We start from the raw sequence: 18,319 nt of genomic DNA, 5'->3' as shown, positions 1-18,319 counted from the left end.
TGGCCGTGTTTGAATTTTAAACCATATCTGTTTCATGGTATCAACTAGAAAAAGTGATGAACTCGTGGGAGAAGTTACAGAATATTTTGGAATCCTATCCAGGTGATGCAAACCATAAAGCCAATTAGGCGAAAGAAAATAATTTATTCGACGATTCATTAGGCGTTTCAATAAGTACAAGTCAACCGGATTCTTCTTCAAAAGCGTCCGCTACGGAAATACCAAACCAAATTACTGAATTAGCATTGGCCAGTAGACCTAAGACATGTGCAAAACAGAATCCTTGTCCTTTACAAAGACCCTGACGAATTGCAAATAACAAGTATTATACTAATGAAATTCAAGGTAAAAAATACTTTCATAAAATAATTTTCCTTTATCCAATGAGGCAAAAAAAATATTGGAAATGAAATATTGGAATTTCTTAAACTAGTTTCTGGGATCTTACAAAGAAGTAGATGCGTATGACATAATTGTATCCGCCGATAAGGAAAATTTCGGTCAAAGCTTTTCCCAACACCTTCCGTAGCAGGACGCTGGACGCAAGTCCCCAAGGCGATAGCTTAAATGCGTCACTGGTAAATTGTCATAATAGGTCCCATACCAATGACGACTGGTACTTGCGTACCGCACCCGGTTTGAAATTGGAAGTGATATATCAATACAAAATAATAACATTGAACAAATTGAAGTCACAATTATTTTATTAAATACCCGAAAATAATTCCTTGGCCGAAAATAAATTTAAAAACGGAGCCATTGTCTACGTTGTCAGAATGTATTTACGTTTTTGAATATTCAACTGAAGAAACTCCTTGTATTATGCATTAAAATTCATTTTTTGTTGTTGAATTTTTTACAAGTTGAATGTCTAAATGTTTTTCAAGATTTAAATAAACTTCTGGCAACTTGGAAAGTTACAAATGCAACAAACAAATGTGACAACGTTCAGCTCAGTTGGCCGGTAGAAAAGGAAGCTTTACTTGGCAAAATACGATAAATATGGCCGCTCTTGCTCCAGTCCAAGTCTCTCCCCTGATCAAGGTAATTGTCTTTAACAGTTTCAATGTGTAGGAATAAAAATTGTTCGTTAAGATTTGTGTGAATTTTAAGATTGAGCCGTCTCTGTAGATTGTATAATGTAAAATACAGAATTCATGTTAACTTAAGAGAGCCTAATGCTGCATGTCAATTCTTTCACAATATTGAAAATGTCCGGCAAACATGTTTGGCGTAATACCTGAGCCTGAGTTAAGATGAATTCTTGTTGGCTCTGCATGTTAGTAATAACTATATGAGTTCATGTCCCTACATAATTCTCTTTAACGTCAAAATTCTAGTTAAAAGAGTTTCGCTTGGGGACGACAAAACTTGGAGGCTTTGTGTGTTATGAGGCAAAATATTTTCTAGTTTGCCTTATTGCCAAGTTCCAAATAATTATTTGCTTAGTCAAACTATTTTAGTAGATGTTTCAGATTGTATTTTAACTCCTGTTTTATATCTTTTTCAGTTTGGTCGCTGGTCAGCCCTGTTGCTGGGTATCATGTGGGGATCTCATCGTTACAATACTCTGAAGGCTTCTGAAACTGCTTGGAGAGTAGAAGAAGCTGAACGAAAGATTGTCAAGGATGCCCACAAGGCTACAGAGAAGACAAGATTGAACCGTGAAGAACTCTTGTATTTAGCTGATCAGGCTGGTGTCAAAGTACCTCCAAATTTCTAAAGCCCCAAAATTGTCCAATAATGTACACATGTTAGTCTGCTGATGAAATTCCTTGGCAGTGTAAAAGTTTCAAGAATCAATATAGGAGCCACATCTTAACTGGTTGTGTTATTTTTTTTTTTTTTTTCATAAACAAGTTCTCAAACAATATCTAAATAAAAATCTAGAAAGGCCCAGCAAACAGAAGTTTTATTATTGGTTTTGTATTTTAAGCATCGGTATGGTTAAAAAATTTTCCTTAGCAGAGTTAGTGCGTAATTTGCCTACATCTTGGCTGGTCGCGCTCAGCTAGATGATGCTTATCATCTAGCTGCGCCGTCACTTTTTCCCGGGAGTCCTTAAACTGCGAAAGCGAAACGCCCAAAATGCGAAACAGTTGTGCGAAACGGTAGGGCTTGAATGTCCAAAATAATAATAATCCAATTAATGTATTTAATATTTTAATGCGACTTGTTGCTGCGTCTCTGTTGCCTTGGCCAACGCTTATAATTTGTCTTAAGCACATATTAATTTTCCCACTAGAAAGAAGGATATTAACGCAAATATCTTAAATAAATGTGAGTATGTTCTGTTAGTTAAAGGTTAGTGTTTTACCAGTTTTGGTTTCTATTGGAAAGGAAAGATCGGTAAACAGAGTTTCTGCAGGAGGTTCAACAGCCACAACTGTCGTTTCCATAACCGATTCGATAGGTACCGAAGTTAGTTCAGCAGCCGGAATACTCTAATTTGTTTCGGGGCAACAGTTACATACAACAGTTTAATCATTTCCAGAGCGTCCGAGAGCTCCTGAGGAAAGATAAGCATTACTTATTGTAGAAATTGAGGTCAATGTTTCTCCATGTGCTGCTGTTGGTTCTGACGACAGAACAATTTCACCGGCTGTAGTCGCTTCATTAATCGAATTTTTCAGTGTGTCTACAGTCAATTGGTCGGTCAGGATTGACGTTTCCACAGCCAGAGTTGTTGCTTCCGTACTGGGATTCACTGCCCAGACTGTAAAAGTGGGATCACCTGTGGAAACCGATAGCGTGCTGGGCACTTCTGTTGTTGTAGCGATTTCTTCGGAAGTTGTTGTCAATTCAGCAATAGTGTTCATGGGTGCAGATGGAATATCTGCGGCCGGAGTTATTTCATCCGTAGACACATAAGCTGCATGCATAAGCAGTTGGATTCGCTATCTCCGTGATGGTAGAGACAGAATCAATCTAGGGGGGAAAAAGAGATATGCTTTACACTTGCGTGTCTAGTCTGTCTATTATGGTTGAATAAACACTACCAGACACTACCTCAGTACCTCTCGTTATTGGCGGCTCAATCCAATCGACAGTTGCCTTTTAAAAAAATATTCACGAGTATTTCATTTGATTACTGTTTACGTTTCAATTCCAATTTTTTAAAAAATTTACTTAGGAAGCTAGTCAATGATTCAGTTGTTTGGTAAAATGTATTTTTAAACTTGGTCAAAGTTTGTGTTGATCTGACATTTAGGCTTTAGCTCAACATTCAACATGGTAGTAGGAGCAGACGATTTTTCGACTCACATGAGTCACATGTCACATCGCGTTTCTGTGCCTTGTTTCGTTCATCCATATTCCCATATTGCAAAATTGACTGTCAATTCATTGGATCGAAATGTCTTCTGTTGTTATTGATGAAATTAGAGTAGCTGACCGAGGAAAGAAGTTGGAGCCTTTGCAAAGTTAGTAAAAGTCGGATAAGATATTTGTATTTTAATCTCAATGAACTTTCAACTTCCCTCATCTATCCGTTAAATTTAAAAAGAAAAACGATAATTAATTTCCTTTTTTTATATAGTTCAGTTCTCACACTGCCAGTCTCCTTTGAAACCTGAGGGTCTTAAGAATATAAAATCAGGGATTTATTCAGACAGTGAATTCAAAAATGAATATGTTGCCATTTGTCAAGTTGACAATCAGCGATACATGGGTGGCACCAAAGGACAAAACCAGAAAGAAAGTCAAATGTTGTACATTGCATTAAGAAATAGAGTGACAAGCAAGGTATTGATGATGTAATCACAACTTCAATTTAAGAAATTAATATGTTTTACTTATAACACAGGTTAAGCTAGTGGAGATTTCAAAAGTTTCATTATCTCCAGTTGTACAATATCCCCCCACTACTAACCCTGTTTTGATTGATGATGGGAGTTCCAATATGGAAAAACAATTTGTCCATAGGTTTGGTATGCTTAAAGGTCAAAGAATGGTATGATATTTCTCTTTTTGAATATTTAAAAATTTTATTCAAGTGTTATTTATGTTATTTTTAGTATGATCAAGCTGAACGTCTTACAGTGAAAGCTGAAAATGTGAAAGCAAATCTAGAAAATGCTGCTATTGGTACAGCTATACAAGATAGTGAATTGGTTGTTCCCAAAAGTTCAGATTCTTATGAAACAATGTTACCACCAAGAAATACAGATACAAAATTGGTAAGCTTGGATCATTAATTTTCCCAACATTTCCTCTATTTAAAATGTGGATTCTATTAATTCTATACAGCCTAGTCAAGTGTATCAGATTGAAAACATTGTTTCTGAAAATGACATGACAGCTTTGGAAGGAATCACACTAAAGCTGATGGCTGATGAGTCTGATCCTGATACACAGGAAAAATTCAAGGAGTTTTCTGTTTATTTCACTAAAGAGTTCAGCCGCTTAATGAAGTCAAGTCACCTCAACAAAGAAGAAAAATTGCGATGTTTGAAAGCACTTCTATACACTGAGTGTCTCATAAAATGTTCTGCAATTAAGAAGAAATCAATTACCCGTGATCTTTTAGATCAAAGTCTACCAACATCAATCCCGGACAGTGTGAGAAAAAGTATTAAGGACAAATTTGTAGAAGGCTGGTATGTTATTATTACTATTTGCTGTTTGCTTTTCAATTTATGGTGTGTGTTGTTCTTAGGACCTTATCCAAGATGAGTAGAGATAAAATCATTTGCCATGCAATAGGTATGTGGTTGATCATGCAATTTTAGTTTTTAGTAAATTTACAATAACCGTTCATTTTTGTATTGTTATGTAATTATTTTTAGCACTCGCGCTTGCTGTAGGTAGTTGCAGCGTTGATGCTGAAAGCTTCAGTTCCAGTTTGAAACTCGATGTGCAGTCGTAAGTTATCCTGATCTGTTTATTTATTTAGCTACCAAACTAATTTAAAAAACTTTTGTGTAGCCTTGAAAACTTGATTCGGGTGGTTGGCGCTCGAACAGATAAGGATAAATCTAACGGAGCCTCCAAGATTGTTCTCAAAATTCCTCTGACTTTACCTCCTCAGAAGAGGGGTCAGATGAAAAGAAAAGAAAGAAGATAACCACAAAAGGACTGAGTTAAAAATATCACTGAAAATACACTCTTCCCGTTAAAAAAAATTGTATTTACTAGTCATTTCTCTGCTAAAAATCAGCGATAGAGGCAGTGTTAGTTTCTTAGTTACGTATTACGAATTCAGGTTATCCATCAGCTGTATCAAGATAGGCAATGCACATGTCGAGATCGTCGCTATCACCTCGTAAACGCTCGAGTCTGTAAAAATAAAAGTAACGACGAACTAAATAATAAATTAATAGATTTTTATATTTAATCTTACCGTTTTTTTATTTCATGCCTCCATTCTAATTCTCCATCAGCGCTCTTCAGAGCTTTCAAGCAATTGGTACTAAGAGATTTGAAACATTGTTTTCTTACAGAATTATGTTGTGCGTTATCCCATATAGGAGTAGCTTTTACAAGATTCCAAGCATTCAACGTAAACTCAACAACACTTTTCCATTGTCTACTTTCTACTAGCTGCTTACAGTAATCCAAGAGACGTTTCTAAAATCATATTTAAATTAATTATCTGTTTTTGTTTTCTTAAACGCACGCTATCACCTTAAAAGCCGAAAGATGAACTGATGTTTTGTTGTAAGCGGCGGAATCCGTTTTGGACGACAATCGACAATTCGGTAAAGATTTAAAAATATTTTTCTTTAAATATGATAGTTCATCCAACATGGGTTGCAGGTCTGGTTCTGGGAGTAAAGACTCTAGTTTCTGCAATTAAGATTAAATTAGTTGTTCTTTGTGATTGACAGGAAATTTATAAGAAACAAAAATTACTTACTTGTTTGACTTCTTCGTTTATTGTTGCCAGATTCTGAATAACGCTAATGAGCTGAGAACGAGACAATCCATTAAGAACAAGATCTAATGGCACAGGATCGTCTTCTAACTTTATTGGTTTTCTGTTTGATGATGATGAAAGCTAAAAATAAACATATTTTTTTTCAATATTATATTACAAAATCAGTGAATTAAATCAACTGCTTAGCAATCAGGAAAATGAACTGACTAAAATACTACCTTTCTCATTTTTTCAGGTGGAGACATAGATATGGTCTCTCCAGTTTCATTCAATTGGAGCCTTTTCCTGGGACTACATCTTAATCCAAGCATAACACGTGTAGGTGTTGCATCTGTAATTTTTACACAATACAGCTTTGTTCAAATACAAATTGTAATTTTAGTTTGTTACCTTTAGTTGGTGTTACTTCATAGTGGGAAAGTTTTCTAACTTCGTTAAGTGACAATGGGCTCCAAGTGACAGGGTTTTTTTGGCCTCTAAGTTTTATAACCATTTCTTCAGGAGATGAGGTAGGAGTATCCATTGAACTTGGCATCTGGTTATTGGGGGTGGTAAGCAAAGAAACTGCAATCAATTGGCGAGACAAGTCTGCTAGCGCTCCTCTTGTTCGTCTAATGGTAGTTGGAGTTGTTGCTTCAGCATTTAATTGAGTTATGTGGTCCATGTTGTACCTGAAACAACCATAACAAAACATAGTGTCAAATGCAATGTGCAATACACCATGTATCCATAAAACATTTTCCAAGGTTTACTTTTCAATAACTGTTTTAAACTATTGTGACAGCAATATTGGTCAAGTATTGTCACATTGAAATAATGATGATAGAGGTACGATAGATTTGTATAAAGGTTACCTTGGGATGTTATTAAACAACACAAAATTTGACAATAAAGTATTCTATAGCATTTGCGTAAGACGTGATCCTTCGTCAACGCGTCCTGCTTGCTTTCCCGCTTCTTTCTCAGTTGCCGGTTTGTTGTATTAAAAATTTTTAAAGTTTGAAAAATACGTTCAGTAATCAGTAATCATCAGTAAAATAAGTAATTTGTTAATATTATTTAGAATTTAAGTTTTCGTGTTTCAGTTATTATATGCAGAGTTGTATTTGTGTTCATTTGTTCACTGATTTTGTTTTCCACTTTTCACCGAATGAAAAAGAATCCGACCGGGACACAAGAGGGCGGTAGAGACCAAATAGGAAATAGACACGTCATTTTTCCATATTTTTTGAAAATGGTTAATTTTTTTAAACGTCAGAATTCTCAGGCTTTTGACAAGGAACTAGACTAAGACATGTGTTTTACTTTTGTAAGCATTTACTTGTTAGTTTAGGTTGTGCAGAACAATTCTATAGAAATGTCCAAAACAAGAATAAAAAAGAATAGAAGAAAAAAATAATCAATTTTCAAACACACTTAAATCATGTTGTTATTTATGTTGCTGATGCTTATATTCTAAAAAATATCATATATCTGAAATCAAGAACCATCAATCGAGTAAAACTTAATTAAGAAACGAAATTGCAAAGAATTAAATTGATCTCCCGTTTGACTTCCGACAATTCCGGTTTTCCAATCATTTATTCGTGCTTCTGCTACAGCGATTCATGTTTGCTGATTTACTTCACATTACCTGTACAATTGAAGTTATGATTTAATTTTGCAACTACAAACTTGATTTAACTAAAGAAAATTTTGAAAAGAAAAAAAAATTAGAATTTAAATGTTTTTACCATCAACCTTTTAAATTCTATTTGTTCTCACGTATTGTATGATTGCCTAAAGTCCAATACCAAATGGTGATCCTATATCGTTTACAAAGAGTAAATTTGCTTCGAAACAGCGGGAAAGTTTAGACGCAGCAATGATGGGAGTAACGTGCAATGCGTATTGTATATGTTTTGTGTTTTGAGGGAGGATGCAGAGTGAAATTACATCGGGAGGCGGGGATGAGAGGGTGGTTAAAATGAACGTTCATGGGGTGTGAACTTCGAATATTGTGCCTATTTTTAAATAAGAAATGTTGATAGGACTTACCCTAAAACACGAAGGTATATTCAGTAAAAGTTTTCCACTATGTAATGCTAGGTAACGACGTTAACTAAATATCACCTGTAGTATTATGCATAGGGTATTTAGTGAAATTTTTATTAAGTTATATTTTTAGCACGAATAATTGGAAAACCATAAATAAAATAAGTTAATTATTTTCAATGCTTTCAATGCTCTTTTCTTCAAGTTGAGATGATACCACTATGTAAAGCGAAAATGTTAAACTACTTGGTATGAGGTCGCTTCGAAGTCTAAGATTCAGAATTCCTCCAAAAGAAATAGGAATCGTCTAGACCTTATACGGAATAGGTGTGCATTTGTGTACTTTCGACCGCATTTATATGTATTACCGGATGAGTAGATTTCTCCGCTGAAAGCCTGTGCAGAATCATAAGAATTCCAGTGCCTAAGAAATGCGAACAAAAGAGACAAAAGGAAAACGCGGAAGGTCGTCCTTTCAAATACTATTTGCCAATAGAGCGAAGGAGACTGGAGACTAGGGGTCTGAAGGTACTACATTCTGTTTTTGAACCTCGAAAATTTGGAAGGCCTCTATCAATAAAATTGCAACTGAAAAAAAAAAATGTTTTTGTTTTTCTCCAGTACAGCATGGGGGGGGGGGGGGGGGGGGGGGGGGGGGGACAATGCACAAGGAAATAAAGCCACTTGGATTTCTCAGTCCAGGTCCTCTCTGTCAGCTTAGCTGATGCGAATCAAAGGAAATTCCCTTGAATGTATTGTTCAGCCAGGGAAAAAAGGATTAAGAAAATATGTTTGCGCTTCCAAAATGTAAATAATAACGTGCTTTCGCACATGCGCTACTTCAATGCTTCGTTTTAAGTACATTGAGACCCTTTAAATAAACTGACGGATGATATTCAAAGCGGAATTTTGATCTTTTCAGAAACAAACAAAAATTCGAATACAATTTAAGCGAATTACAAGTCTAGTAAAACTTAAATTCTGAAATAATCTTCATTTAAATAGTAGTCACGCATTTAATTCCAAGATTATATGTATTCCTACGGACGGTTCCGTCTTACAAAAGGGTTAGCAGCTGCCATAAAGTTTTTGTTCCTCTCTTCGTGAACGTTATGTAAAAGTAAAAAAATATGGAAAGCGATAAGATTAGCGTTGTCTCATCTCGGCCTTTTCCTACAGAGTGCTCACCATAGGGATATCACAGATTTATAATGCGCTCTGGGGTTTGTACGAAGCAACGAAAAGTTTGTCAACCAACCGAAATATGTGTAACAATCATCCCTTACTTACGTGGTTGAGACGTGACGGCTGTAGAAGGGCAGCAAGTAACGAATCATTTGAGATTTCTCGTCGTCGCTTCTTAGCTGCTGCTGCCGCTGCTGCTGGCCGAGTGACCAGGTGCTCGCGTGCTCCGACAATGAAAGTCTACGTAGACCATCTGCGGCAGCCGCTTTTTTGTCCAAGGCAGGACACCTGGCCTAGGAAACGTTGGAAAGGTTGAAAGCGTTACCTTGTCTTCCTCCTTCTTCAACTTCTTTCTCAGGGACACTATAACACTAAATTCAATTCTATTTCAAAATAACAACTAACTATGATTTTATTTGCTCTCCGTCGAAACCAATTTAAATTTGCATTTAAATTTTTGAAACGTATTCAACCGTTAAATGAGAACGACGATTCTAGACAAATTTCAAGCGATTTTTAAATTTGATAAAAGTGATTCTGCTTGGTATAGATGGATACTCAGATAGGTAATCCAGAATCCTGTCCATCATTTAAATTCAACAAATACCCTTCCGGCTTCCGGATAAAAGCCCACTAATTATTATTAGAAAGATAATGTTACTGGATTTCCGTGGAGATAGTTTTCCCCATTGTTCATGAAGAAGTAAATCATAGCCTTAGGTGCAAAGGAGGAACAGCTGCAAGCGGTGCGGGGACAAACCGATATAAACACGTCAGTTGCTGCAGCTGACGGATAGTACTCTCTCAAATCGGCGTCAAGCCAGATGAAAAGTGGCTCGTCCATCTCCAAAAGTATTTACTCGCAGCAGTTTCCAGAAAAGGTCGTAGTTGAAGGTTTGCCGATGACGAGGAGGAACACTACAAGTTGCTCCGCTCAGACTCTATTTCAAATCGGACGTTTTCTACCACGTGGTGCGCTCTCTAGTGAAATTTATTTCTGTTTTCAACGATGACAGAAAAATGCATTGTTTTATTTTTCTGTACTGCCGTACTGGAACTCTACGCTGATTTCCACGGAAGGTATTTCAATTTATCTCCTTCTTTTTTAAATGTCTTGTCTTTTTACTTTGATTTGGCTAAGTTACACAATGTTATTAAATTTGGTCGTTTATTATCTGAGTTATTTAAATTTGGTCCAATTGAATTGAGATTCGACCCGACAAAAGAAATTGTAGCATAGAATCTGAAATGGGTTTGGGTTGCATTCAAGAAATAAAAGGGGGGCAATGGAAGCATCTTGCATTGACAATAACAAAAGAATAACAAGACAGGGGGGAGACCGGTAAAAGAGACTAACACACACACACAAAAACGGGAGGGAAGGGAATAGAGGGTATAGATCGAAAGACGATGAATGTATAGTGAGGCTGGGACAAAATTAGATGAAGCCAAGCATGGTCTATGAGTATGGGACCGACTGGAATATAAGAAGTTTGTAACGGAAATCTATTCATGCGGAACATGGATTGGAAGCGCACTAGTTCCCCTCCTCCCTTTATTATAATATTTTTTTTCCTCCGAGGGTTTTGTTATTTCTTTGCCGAAGTTTGGGATCGCCGTTGAAAAGAGGCTGCATTGTGCACCACTCATTCAAATCCCCCAACATCCTCCTGAACCTCCTTGTCCTGAAAAGCACTCGGAAGAATACTGGGCCACTGCATCTTTTCTTTTCCATGGGGACGGATAAGTGTTCACAGTCGTCAATGGATTTCCGTAGCCATACACAGCCGATCTATTATTTCCTTTTCAACTTAGTTCTTCCACAAACAAATTTAAACTTTTGGAGAGTTTCACGTGAGAATTACTGGGTCTCTTCCATCACTAATCCACCTTCTGAAAAAAGGGATCAACCATTCGTTTTCCATCAGGATAGGGTGTCTAGTATCCGGTGTCGCTTGTTGTACAACTTAAATCTACAATTGATTGAAATTCAAAGACTGCATGTTATTTGGTACGAAGGGCAGGCTTTGACTGGTGGCAATTTTTCATCTATGCCTCGAAATACGGCAGAAATATTGCACTCGTCCCGGCCTGTCTTTTGTATTCACATTCGACGATATGTAACACATGTTCTACTGTCACCTGATTCGAAATTAAATGTGCTTACCTAAAATTCCGCTAACCAATTCACCTTGATAGTCAACCTTATGAAGGCTTTGACTTGGGCAACTTCGTTTCAATTTGTTTGTCGAATTGCACTCGTCCCGGCCTGCTTAACTGGACTAAAAAAACTTCATATGATTGATCCATAGAACAATGTCGCCTCTTTATGCTTAAAATGTGTTGCTCTAAAGAAAGAAAAATAAACATTAAAAACAATTTTATCGTGAAACTTGTTGTATTGTCTCAAAGAGTATCCCACACACCCAAACTGATAAGTAAAGCATTTAAAGATGGGATCGTGCGTACAGAAGACGTCAGCGAATTCCCAACAAATGTGATAAGGTTAAGGGAATGCAAATTATAATAATAAAAAATTTAAAAAAAATTACTAGATGTTTTTCCTTTGTGAAGCTAATAATTTCATAGATTCCTTTACTTGATCAAACAATGTAAAGAACGGAACGTCCAAAGAAAAGGAAAAAAAAACTCCAAGAGATTGATTAAAAGAAGGAAATGTGAAGTGAGTGTGCCAAGAGCAATTCATCCTAGAAAACAGCAATGCAGCTAACGCTTCAATATTGTTTACTCAGTCATCTCCAGCAGATTCAGATTCTAAAAAAATTGACAAAAATAAAAACATTTTCACAAAAATTTCAATAGCGAATTTTCAATTTTAAACTAAATTACCTTCTTCGGCGTTTTGAAGCCACTCAATGAATTTACTCATTTGCTCCAAGAAGACAGATTTGCCCTTCACTGAATGTGCCTCTTTGTACCACTTAATAATGGTGTCTTCAGACAATACATCGGCTGGAGGTAAAATATTGAAAGTTAATTTTTACCGCAACGGAAGGATGAAAAAGAAAATATATATTTTACTTTTGTAAAAAAGGAGAACAATTTTTTGGAAGACTTTCATGAAATTCATGTTTTCGTAGCAAAATTCCTGGACGCGTACTAGTAGAGCAAGCTCAGAGCGGCTTGTTTGCGTAAATGAGGAAAAGAGTGGAGCATACTGACGTAAATGCTTTAACGCTTGTTCAGCAACCAACTCTTCTTTTTTGTTCCATTCAACTGCTCCCATAACGGTATTCCACAACTAGATGGGTAAAAGTGAAAGATTAAACCTAATAGACTCACAGCACATTACGAAAGAAGTTTGTATTACCGAAGTGATAACTTCATGCTCCTGCAAATGAAATTTGACGACCGCATCCTTGACTGAAGCAATTATGTCCTTCACCGGCTTATTTTCACTAATATCTTCTTCCAATTGGTTTTGCAAATCCTTCTTGTTTCCTTGATTGGCCTGAAATATAGCAGTAGGATTTAGATATTGAATTTATAATTGACAATGATTTGAAAAAAAAAAAAAGAAAGAAAGATCAATTCACCTGAGCTTTTTGAAAGCGAAGAACTTCCATGAGACCATTTTCTTCAAAAACAAGTTTGAAATTCTCTTCCGTTCGTTTGTTTGGTGGGAAAAATTCCGGTAAGCTGGAGAAAGTATAATGTATTTTCTGTAAATAAATTATACTAATTTATAAGGCTCACCTAGAATCGATGCCAGCTTTCCTCAACGCGGTAGTAAGACTGCTAGCTCCTTTCTCTTGCTTCCAAGTAACAAAAACGATTAGTAAAAAGTCAAGGGCCAATCCATCCTTGACCAGATGTTCCTACATTCATGGTTGAAAAAAAAAAAAATTAGTACAGTCACACAAGTCATGATGTAAAAAACATGTTTGAAGTTTCAAGGACAGACACAATATTAATCTACAGATAAAGCTTTTTAGACAACTAACAATGTAAATATTGGACTAACTGCACCATTGGCGTGTAACGAGAAGTACAAATATTGTAAAAGAATCACATTCGATGGTTAAATTGTGTTAAAACTTACATTTATAAGGGAATTAAGAACAGCTGGAGGGACTGAGCCATTCGAGATCCAAAGAGCTGTCATTCTGGCGAGTTTAACACGCTCTGAATCATTAAATCCTTTTATGTACACTAAGACTTTCTTCATTTCCTCTTCCAAAAGTTTTTCTAAATACTTATAGCGGCGCATTAACTTGGTAAAAACCTTTGGAGTAAAATAAAATCCATTAATAACTCATTTATTTTATATCAAGTAATTAACCAACCTGTTCCCATCCTTTAACATGTTCCATAGAGTCAGGTCCACCGAAAAGACAACTTTCAGTTCGACATGATTTTCCATCTTGTACCAGTGTTCCACCAGGAGCTGTTATTCAAAAGAAAAAATAACTTTCATTCAAGTAATTTGGGACACACTATGTGTAATCTTACCCAATAAACCTCCTGCTATAAGAATATCGAAAAGGGCCTCCCCATAGCGACGGTAATCTAACTTGGATCCAGCAAGGTCCAAGTACTTGTAGATGGACTCCAAATCATCACCAGCTTCAGCAAATCCTGCAAGAACACTATCTCGAAATCCAACAGGATCATACTTCTCCTTTTCATCTAAATAAGAACACAGTAATGATTACACAAGTGTTGAAGTGAAGCTCAAGTTCATGTTACCCCTTTTTCGAGTCTTGATTCGCTGGCCTGAGAGTGTGGGTTTTTCTGTCTTCTGACTCATACAACAAGCAACTAGGGGAAAAAAGACATTAAAGTTTAGTAAAATACACTTGAAACTAAGAATTTTTTCTTAGAACACGACAGTTGATCAATCGGCAGTGTAAAGCAACAACGACACAAAGTACATTCCGTATCGTCATGTTGAATTGACACAATTTAGAAAGAAATCATTTTGAAAGATAACAGTGCAATAGAGAACATTAATAAAACAATAGTAATTGAAATAACATACTTGGAACGCCGACTGGAGGTAAATTAATGACGTACGAAGCGTCACGAAACAACGTGCGGCAATTTGGTCGGTAAGCTAATTGTGAAGAATGGCGATGGTGATTCCTCAAAATTGAGGATTGGAAGATTGGAACGCTGTTGCCACATCGATGATCGGCGCCTCGTAACTCGTAATAGTTGATGAAGTAATATAATATTTTATTCGTGATTCATTACTCCTCTTATATAATCTCAAAGGGTAACCAAACACATAAATCGAATTGGTTTTATTGGAATTTTTAAAAGTAATTCAACATTTTTGACAGAAAAAAACGATCCATCATTCTGTAATCTGTATCCATTGGAAGGCAAAATGAGTGAAAATTAAATTCGATTTAAACAGCAGAACCACCAAGTAATAAAATTGCCAATTTGAATGTTTTATTACATATTTTGTGATTGGAAATAGGCGACACACGACACACAGATAACTGTTGGATCATGGACGATGTTATAGTTCAATAACATCGTCTTTTATTGCTGCAGTACTTAAGTTTCTAAAGTTTCCCGGTGTAGGCTATGTACACAAGCACAACAATCTAAGATTTTGTCGAATTCTACATTAATATATACTTTCTCCAATTATATTCTCCAATATATTTTTCTTCTATATATATTTTCCAAGTATTTTTTTTTTTTTCAAATAAGGCCGGACCAGATTTAGCATTCCTTTTGTTCTCTTGTTGTCTAATCGTCTTATCAACCCTTTTTTGCAAATTGCAATCGTCCACGTGGAGATAAAATATTTTTACATCAGAATGCGGGGGGATATCATTGTTGCTGGTTACGCTATGCGTGCTGTAACAATATAATATTTAAAAATGCGATAGCGCACAACTATAATATCTAATCGCATCGTTTATCTTTTCATTTTTAAGCGCCCACTTTCGAAAGTTTGAATGCGCATAAGAAATGAAGCATTTCTGTCTGAAACTAGAAATACTAGTTGAATTCATTTTGTTGTATTGCAAATTTGTGAGAAATAATTTTATGATTTATACAGTGAGTGTGTGAAATATGTATTGAGTTCGATCAACATGTGGAAGCAAATGGGAGAAACCTACAACAGATAACGGCAAATTTACAGTGGAACACAGGGCGCGAAGTAGGATGGGCAATCGTCATCGTAGTACGAAGCTTTTTGCGCTGAACAATACAACAAAAACAGCAAAGCGTTCAACCATACCTATTGGTTTTGTCCATAAATGCATTTGACAGGAACAATCACAACAAATTTCATTTTCAGACAGAAAGCCAATTTTTTCTTCTTCTTCTTTTCCTTTGTCCGACATCATTTCAAAGATTTTTTGTCTTTCTTATTTTTACTTAAACGCTCTCGCTAGTCATTGTTTCATATAGGTCAACTCAAGATTGTTTTGTTTTTTGTTTTGTTTGTTGCCAATCGGTGCGGAAGTAAGCACGATAAATTTCCCAAAACCTGTTCTGGAGTTCGATCTACTTTTCATAGAAAATAGAACTGCTGCAGACGAAGTTTGCGTGGTGAATGGATTGCTTGATTGAACAATTATCGGAACAAAATGATCAACTATAGTATATTATTGAGGTATCGTTTGCTCCGCTGATGACAAATAAGCGAAGAGGGCATTTGTACATTTCAAGAACAAAATCATTTTTCAGGATCAATACGCCCTTGGGCACGCTTTTCAACATGGCAAAAATTGGTGGGAATTCTCGAAAAAAAAAGAAAGAAAGAACAGGAAAGAACTGCAAGATGCTAGTACGAAAGCTTATTTTTTACGCAAAACGTATTTTTTATTTTGTTTGTAAAGAAATCATTTTGTAATTAGCTCAGAATAAGAACGTTCCGCAAAGATCAGTTTCTGTCAGCTTGGTTGGCAACACACAGAATGAACAGTATCGGCTACTGAATGTCGTCCAAACTGTTCATTTCACACATGGTAGACAGAGATGACACCGACATGTAAACCCAAGTCACACCATCCGCTCAGGAAAAAGAATACTGACACCCAACCAAGCCAAATAAAACCCAAACATTTCTATGAATTAATTTTATTTATTATTTTTTTTTTTGTTTTAATTATTATTTTTTTTTTGTGTTTCCCAATTTGCATTCCTCAATTACTGGACAACGACGATGTGTATCACAGCTAAGAATCTGCTCACGTTCTTATTCGAGGGGATCTAGCCTGGAAACTGAAGTCGCCAGAATGACTCTGAGCTCACACGTTCCTCTTGTACAGAATTCTGATTTATCAATGACGGAGTCCTGAAAAAATGGAAATGGGCGCATTTACGGGGAGGGGGTGGTGGCTATTACTGGCTAATTCGTCTCCAATCTCAAGTCAGGATCAGTCAGTACTCGCTAATGGAGTATATCTTAATATTTCTGAAGGAAGAGGAAGAAAAAATTGAATTTAAAAAAACAGAACGAGTGCCCAACACCTGAAACATTGCCTATATTCCTCGAGATGACATAACACTAGGTCAATTCGCTTTCTGAGAGAGAATGAAATTGGATGCTTTTGTGTGTGGCACTTACTAGACTTGATATTTCAGAACATCACCGGAGAAAAAAAAAATTGATAATTAAAAAAGTGGGGGGGGGGGGGGGGGGGGGGGGGGATAACACACTGCCTCCAGAGACGTAAATTGTTATTACAAAAAAAAAAAAAAAAAAAAAGGTACCATTCTTCAATTTCGAAGAGATCATGGGCAGGTATGCGTCATATTTTAACGAATACAAATATATACATGTAAATATATATATATATACAGATATATATATATATAGTTCATCATGCCGGTGTTTGGGGCATTGAAAAATAAGAAAAAAAAATGAATTAAATAAAAGTATATATATATATATCTAGATATATATATCTCCACATATATAAATGCATACATTGGTAGACGACATGAAGACTGGCCTTAAAAAAAAAACCAACCTGTCGTTTGGCTGTTTTTACTTGCACGCGAATATGAAACGCTTAGGAACATGGCGCCATGTGTTCACGAAAAAGCATTGCCCAGCTTTTTTTCCGATTCTTGTTTATATTAACGTCTACACGAATCCCACATCTAAATGCAATTTGACGTTTTGAGGGGGGGGGGGGGGAGGGTTTCGCCACTTGATTGTGGTTGTAATATTCAGCTCAAAGACTTGGGTGGTGTGGTTAGGAAGGATGAGCTCCTGAAATTTATAGTTAAAAAAAGGCGGGAAATTGAAATAAAGAAAAAAAGGGAAATGTAAGAAAACCAAAAATTGACAATGATGTGGATTCCAAAAGTTGCCAATGTGGCTGATGACCATGTGGAAGGCACGATTTCAAAATGGAGCGGGGCGGGTGATGGGTTTGGCGCTCAAATACAGTCCACGAGATCTACGAAACCCAAACGCCCCTTACCTTTCCACCAACGCATCGACAACATAAAAGAGACTTTGTGTTTTTTCCTCTATCTATCCAGCTTGTCTCTCTTGTATCAGCGAATCGAAATCTCTCGTAAGCTCATCACAAACTGATGTGTGCAACAGCAAAAAAGGTTACGTATAGGTGGGGGACGCAGATGAAGACGGACGATTCGGAGTCTGGGCCATGGTAGTGATGGTTGAGTGAAGGACGGGCGCGGTGACACTGTTCAAAGACTTGTTGACTCTCTCTCTCTCTCTTCTCAATTTTGCTTAATGCGCTTCCGCGGTGGACCGATCGGCGGGATCTGCTGGGTAGCCAAGACTCGAAAAGCTTCGGCCAGCAGATGAGGATGAGACCGTATCATTGACTTCCAGCCGGCTGTCTCCATCACATCTGTTGCATGTCTAAAACAAAGGGGCCACGAATTAAGGATCGCCCGTTTCCTCAGACTGCGTCTCGACTCGTCCAACTTCAAAAAGAAGAAAGACGGACCCGAAATCAACGTGAGATATAAAAAAAACATACGTGTTGATGAAGTCGATGGCTTGGGCCTTGAGTTGATCGGCAGAGTGGAGATCGGCTAGTATCAGAACTTCGGCAGAGTTCTCTGTCGACAGGTTGGTGCAGAGGGCTTCTTCGCACATGACTTTCAACCGTTCCAGGGCGTACTTGTCGGCGGCGGCCAGCAAGTCGTCGGCCATCCGTTCCAGGTTGGCCGCCTTGCCTGTGTAGATGAAACGAAGCATTTCGCGGAAGACTTCGTGGTCCACATCGGAGATCTGATTTCAAA

General features: G+C 36.8%; 6 protein-coding genes across 6 annotated transcripts in view; 2 read left to right on the top strand and 4 right to left on the bottom strand.

Annotated features, from left to right (window-relative positions):
- The first annotated feature begins 932 nt into the window (after positions 1-932).
- Positions 933-1,822, top strand: LOC124312690 (ATP synthase subunit e, mitochondrial-like). Its single transcript, XM_046777182.1, has 2 exons — positions 933-1,044; positions 1,511-1,822. The coding sequence occupies exons 1-2, from the start codon at positions 1,003-1,005 to the stop codon at positions 1,721-1,723; spliced, it is 255 nt and encodes an 84-aa protein (XP_046633138.1). The 5' UTR covers positions 933-1,002; the 3' UTR covers positions 1,724-1,822.
- Positions 1,823-1,906: 84 nt separating this feature from the next.
- Positions 1,907-2,982, bottom strand: LOC124312689. Its single transcript, XM_046777181.1, has 2 exons — positions 2,531-2,982; positions 1,907-2,118 (listed from the first exon to the last, which is right to left on the bottom strand). The coding sequence occupies exons 1-2, from the start codon at positions 2,880-2,882 to the stop codon at positions 2,042-2,044; spliced, it is 429 nt and encodes a 142-aa protein (XP_046633137.1). The 5' UTR covers positions 2,883-2,982; the 3' UTR covers positions 1,907-2,041.
- Positions 2,983-3,236: 254 nt separating this feature from the next.
- Positions 3,237-5,136, top strand: LOC124312687 (DNA-directed RNA polymerase I subunit RPA49-like). Its single transcript, XM_046777178.1, has 8 exons — positions 3,237-3,422; positions 3,539-3,744; positions 3,806-3,952; positions 4,017-4,178; positions 4,249-4,598; positions 4,658-4,704; positions 4,788-4,863; positions 4,927-5,136. The coding sequence occupies exons 1-8, from the start codon at positions 3,356-3,358 to the stop codon at positions 5,063-5,065; spliced, it is 1,194 nt and encodes a 397-aa protein (XP_046633134.1). The 5' UTR covers positions 3,237-3,355; the 3' UTR covers positions 5,066-5,136.
- On the bottom strand, positions 5,108-7,014 carry LOC124312688. The gene is made up of 7 exons (XM_046777180.1): positions 6,733-7,014; positions 6,269-6,549; positions 6,097-6,209; positions 5,858-5,998; positions 5,626-5,787; positions 5,342-5,568; positions 5,108-5,277 (listed from the first exon to the last, which is right to left on the bottom strand). The coding sequence occupies exons 2-7, from the start codon at positions 6,540-6,542 to the stop codon at positions 5,205-5,207; spliced, it is 990 nt and encodes a 329-aa protein (XP_046633136.1). The 5' UTR covers positions 6,543-6,549; positions 6,733-7,014; the 3' UTR covers positions 5,108-5,204.
- A 4,462-nt stretch (positions 7,015-11,476) lies between these two features.
- On the bottom strand, positions 11,477-14,242 carry LOC124352548 (protein krasavietz-like). The gene is made up of 11 exons (XM_046802081.1): positions 14,100-14,242; positions 13,808-13,879; positions 13,571-13,747; positions 13,405-13,505; positions 13,161-13,343; positions 12,815-12,936; positions 12,655-12,757; positions 12,429-12,569; positions 12,140-12,359; positions 11,948-12,070; positions 11,477-11,872 (listed from the first exon to the last, which is right to left on the bottom strand). Exons 2-11 carry the CDS (start codon positions 13,866-13,868, stop codon positions 11,847-11,849), a joined length of 1,257 nt encoding a protein of 418 aa, XP_046658037.1. The 5' UTR covers positions 13,869-13,879; positions 14,100-14,242; the 3' UTR covers positions 11,477-11,846.
- Positions 14,243-15,140: 898 nt separating this feature from the next.
- The window catches only part of LOC124312604 (speckle-type POZ protein-like), a 10,943-nt gene continuing 7,764 nt past the window's right edge, over positions 15,141-18,319 (bottom strand). The window contains exons 8-9 of the mRNA XM_046777079.1: positions 18,055-18,308; positions 15,141-17,933 (exon numbers count right to left, since the gene is read on the bottom strand). Coding sequence (XP_046633035.1) covers positions 17,789-17,933; positions 18,055-18,308 — 399 coding nt within the window. The 3' untranslated portion in view covers positions 15,141-17,788. The remainder of the gene's footprint in view (positions 17,934-18,054; positions 18,309-18,319) is intronic.

Source organism: Daphnia pulicaria, chromosome 8, assembly GCF_021234035.1.
Source record: "Daphnia pulicaria isolate SC F1-1A chromosome 8, SC_F0-13Bv2, whole genome shotgun sequence".
Lineage (NCBI taxonomy): Eukaryota > Metazoa > Arthropoda > Branchiopoda > Diplostraca > Daphniidae > Daphnia > Daphnia pulicaria.
Note: the sequence above shows the minus strand (reverse complement) of the source record. Positions and strands in the feature narration are given on the sequence as shown.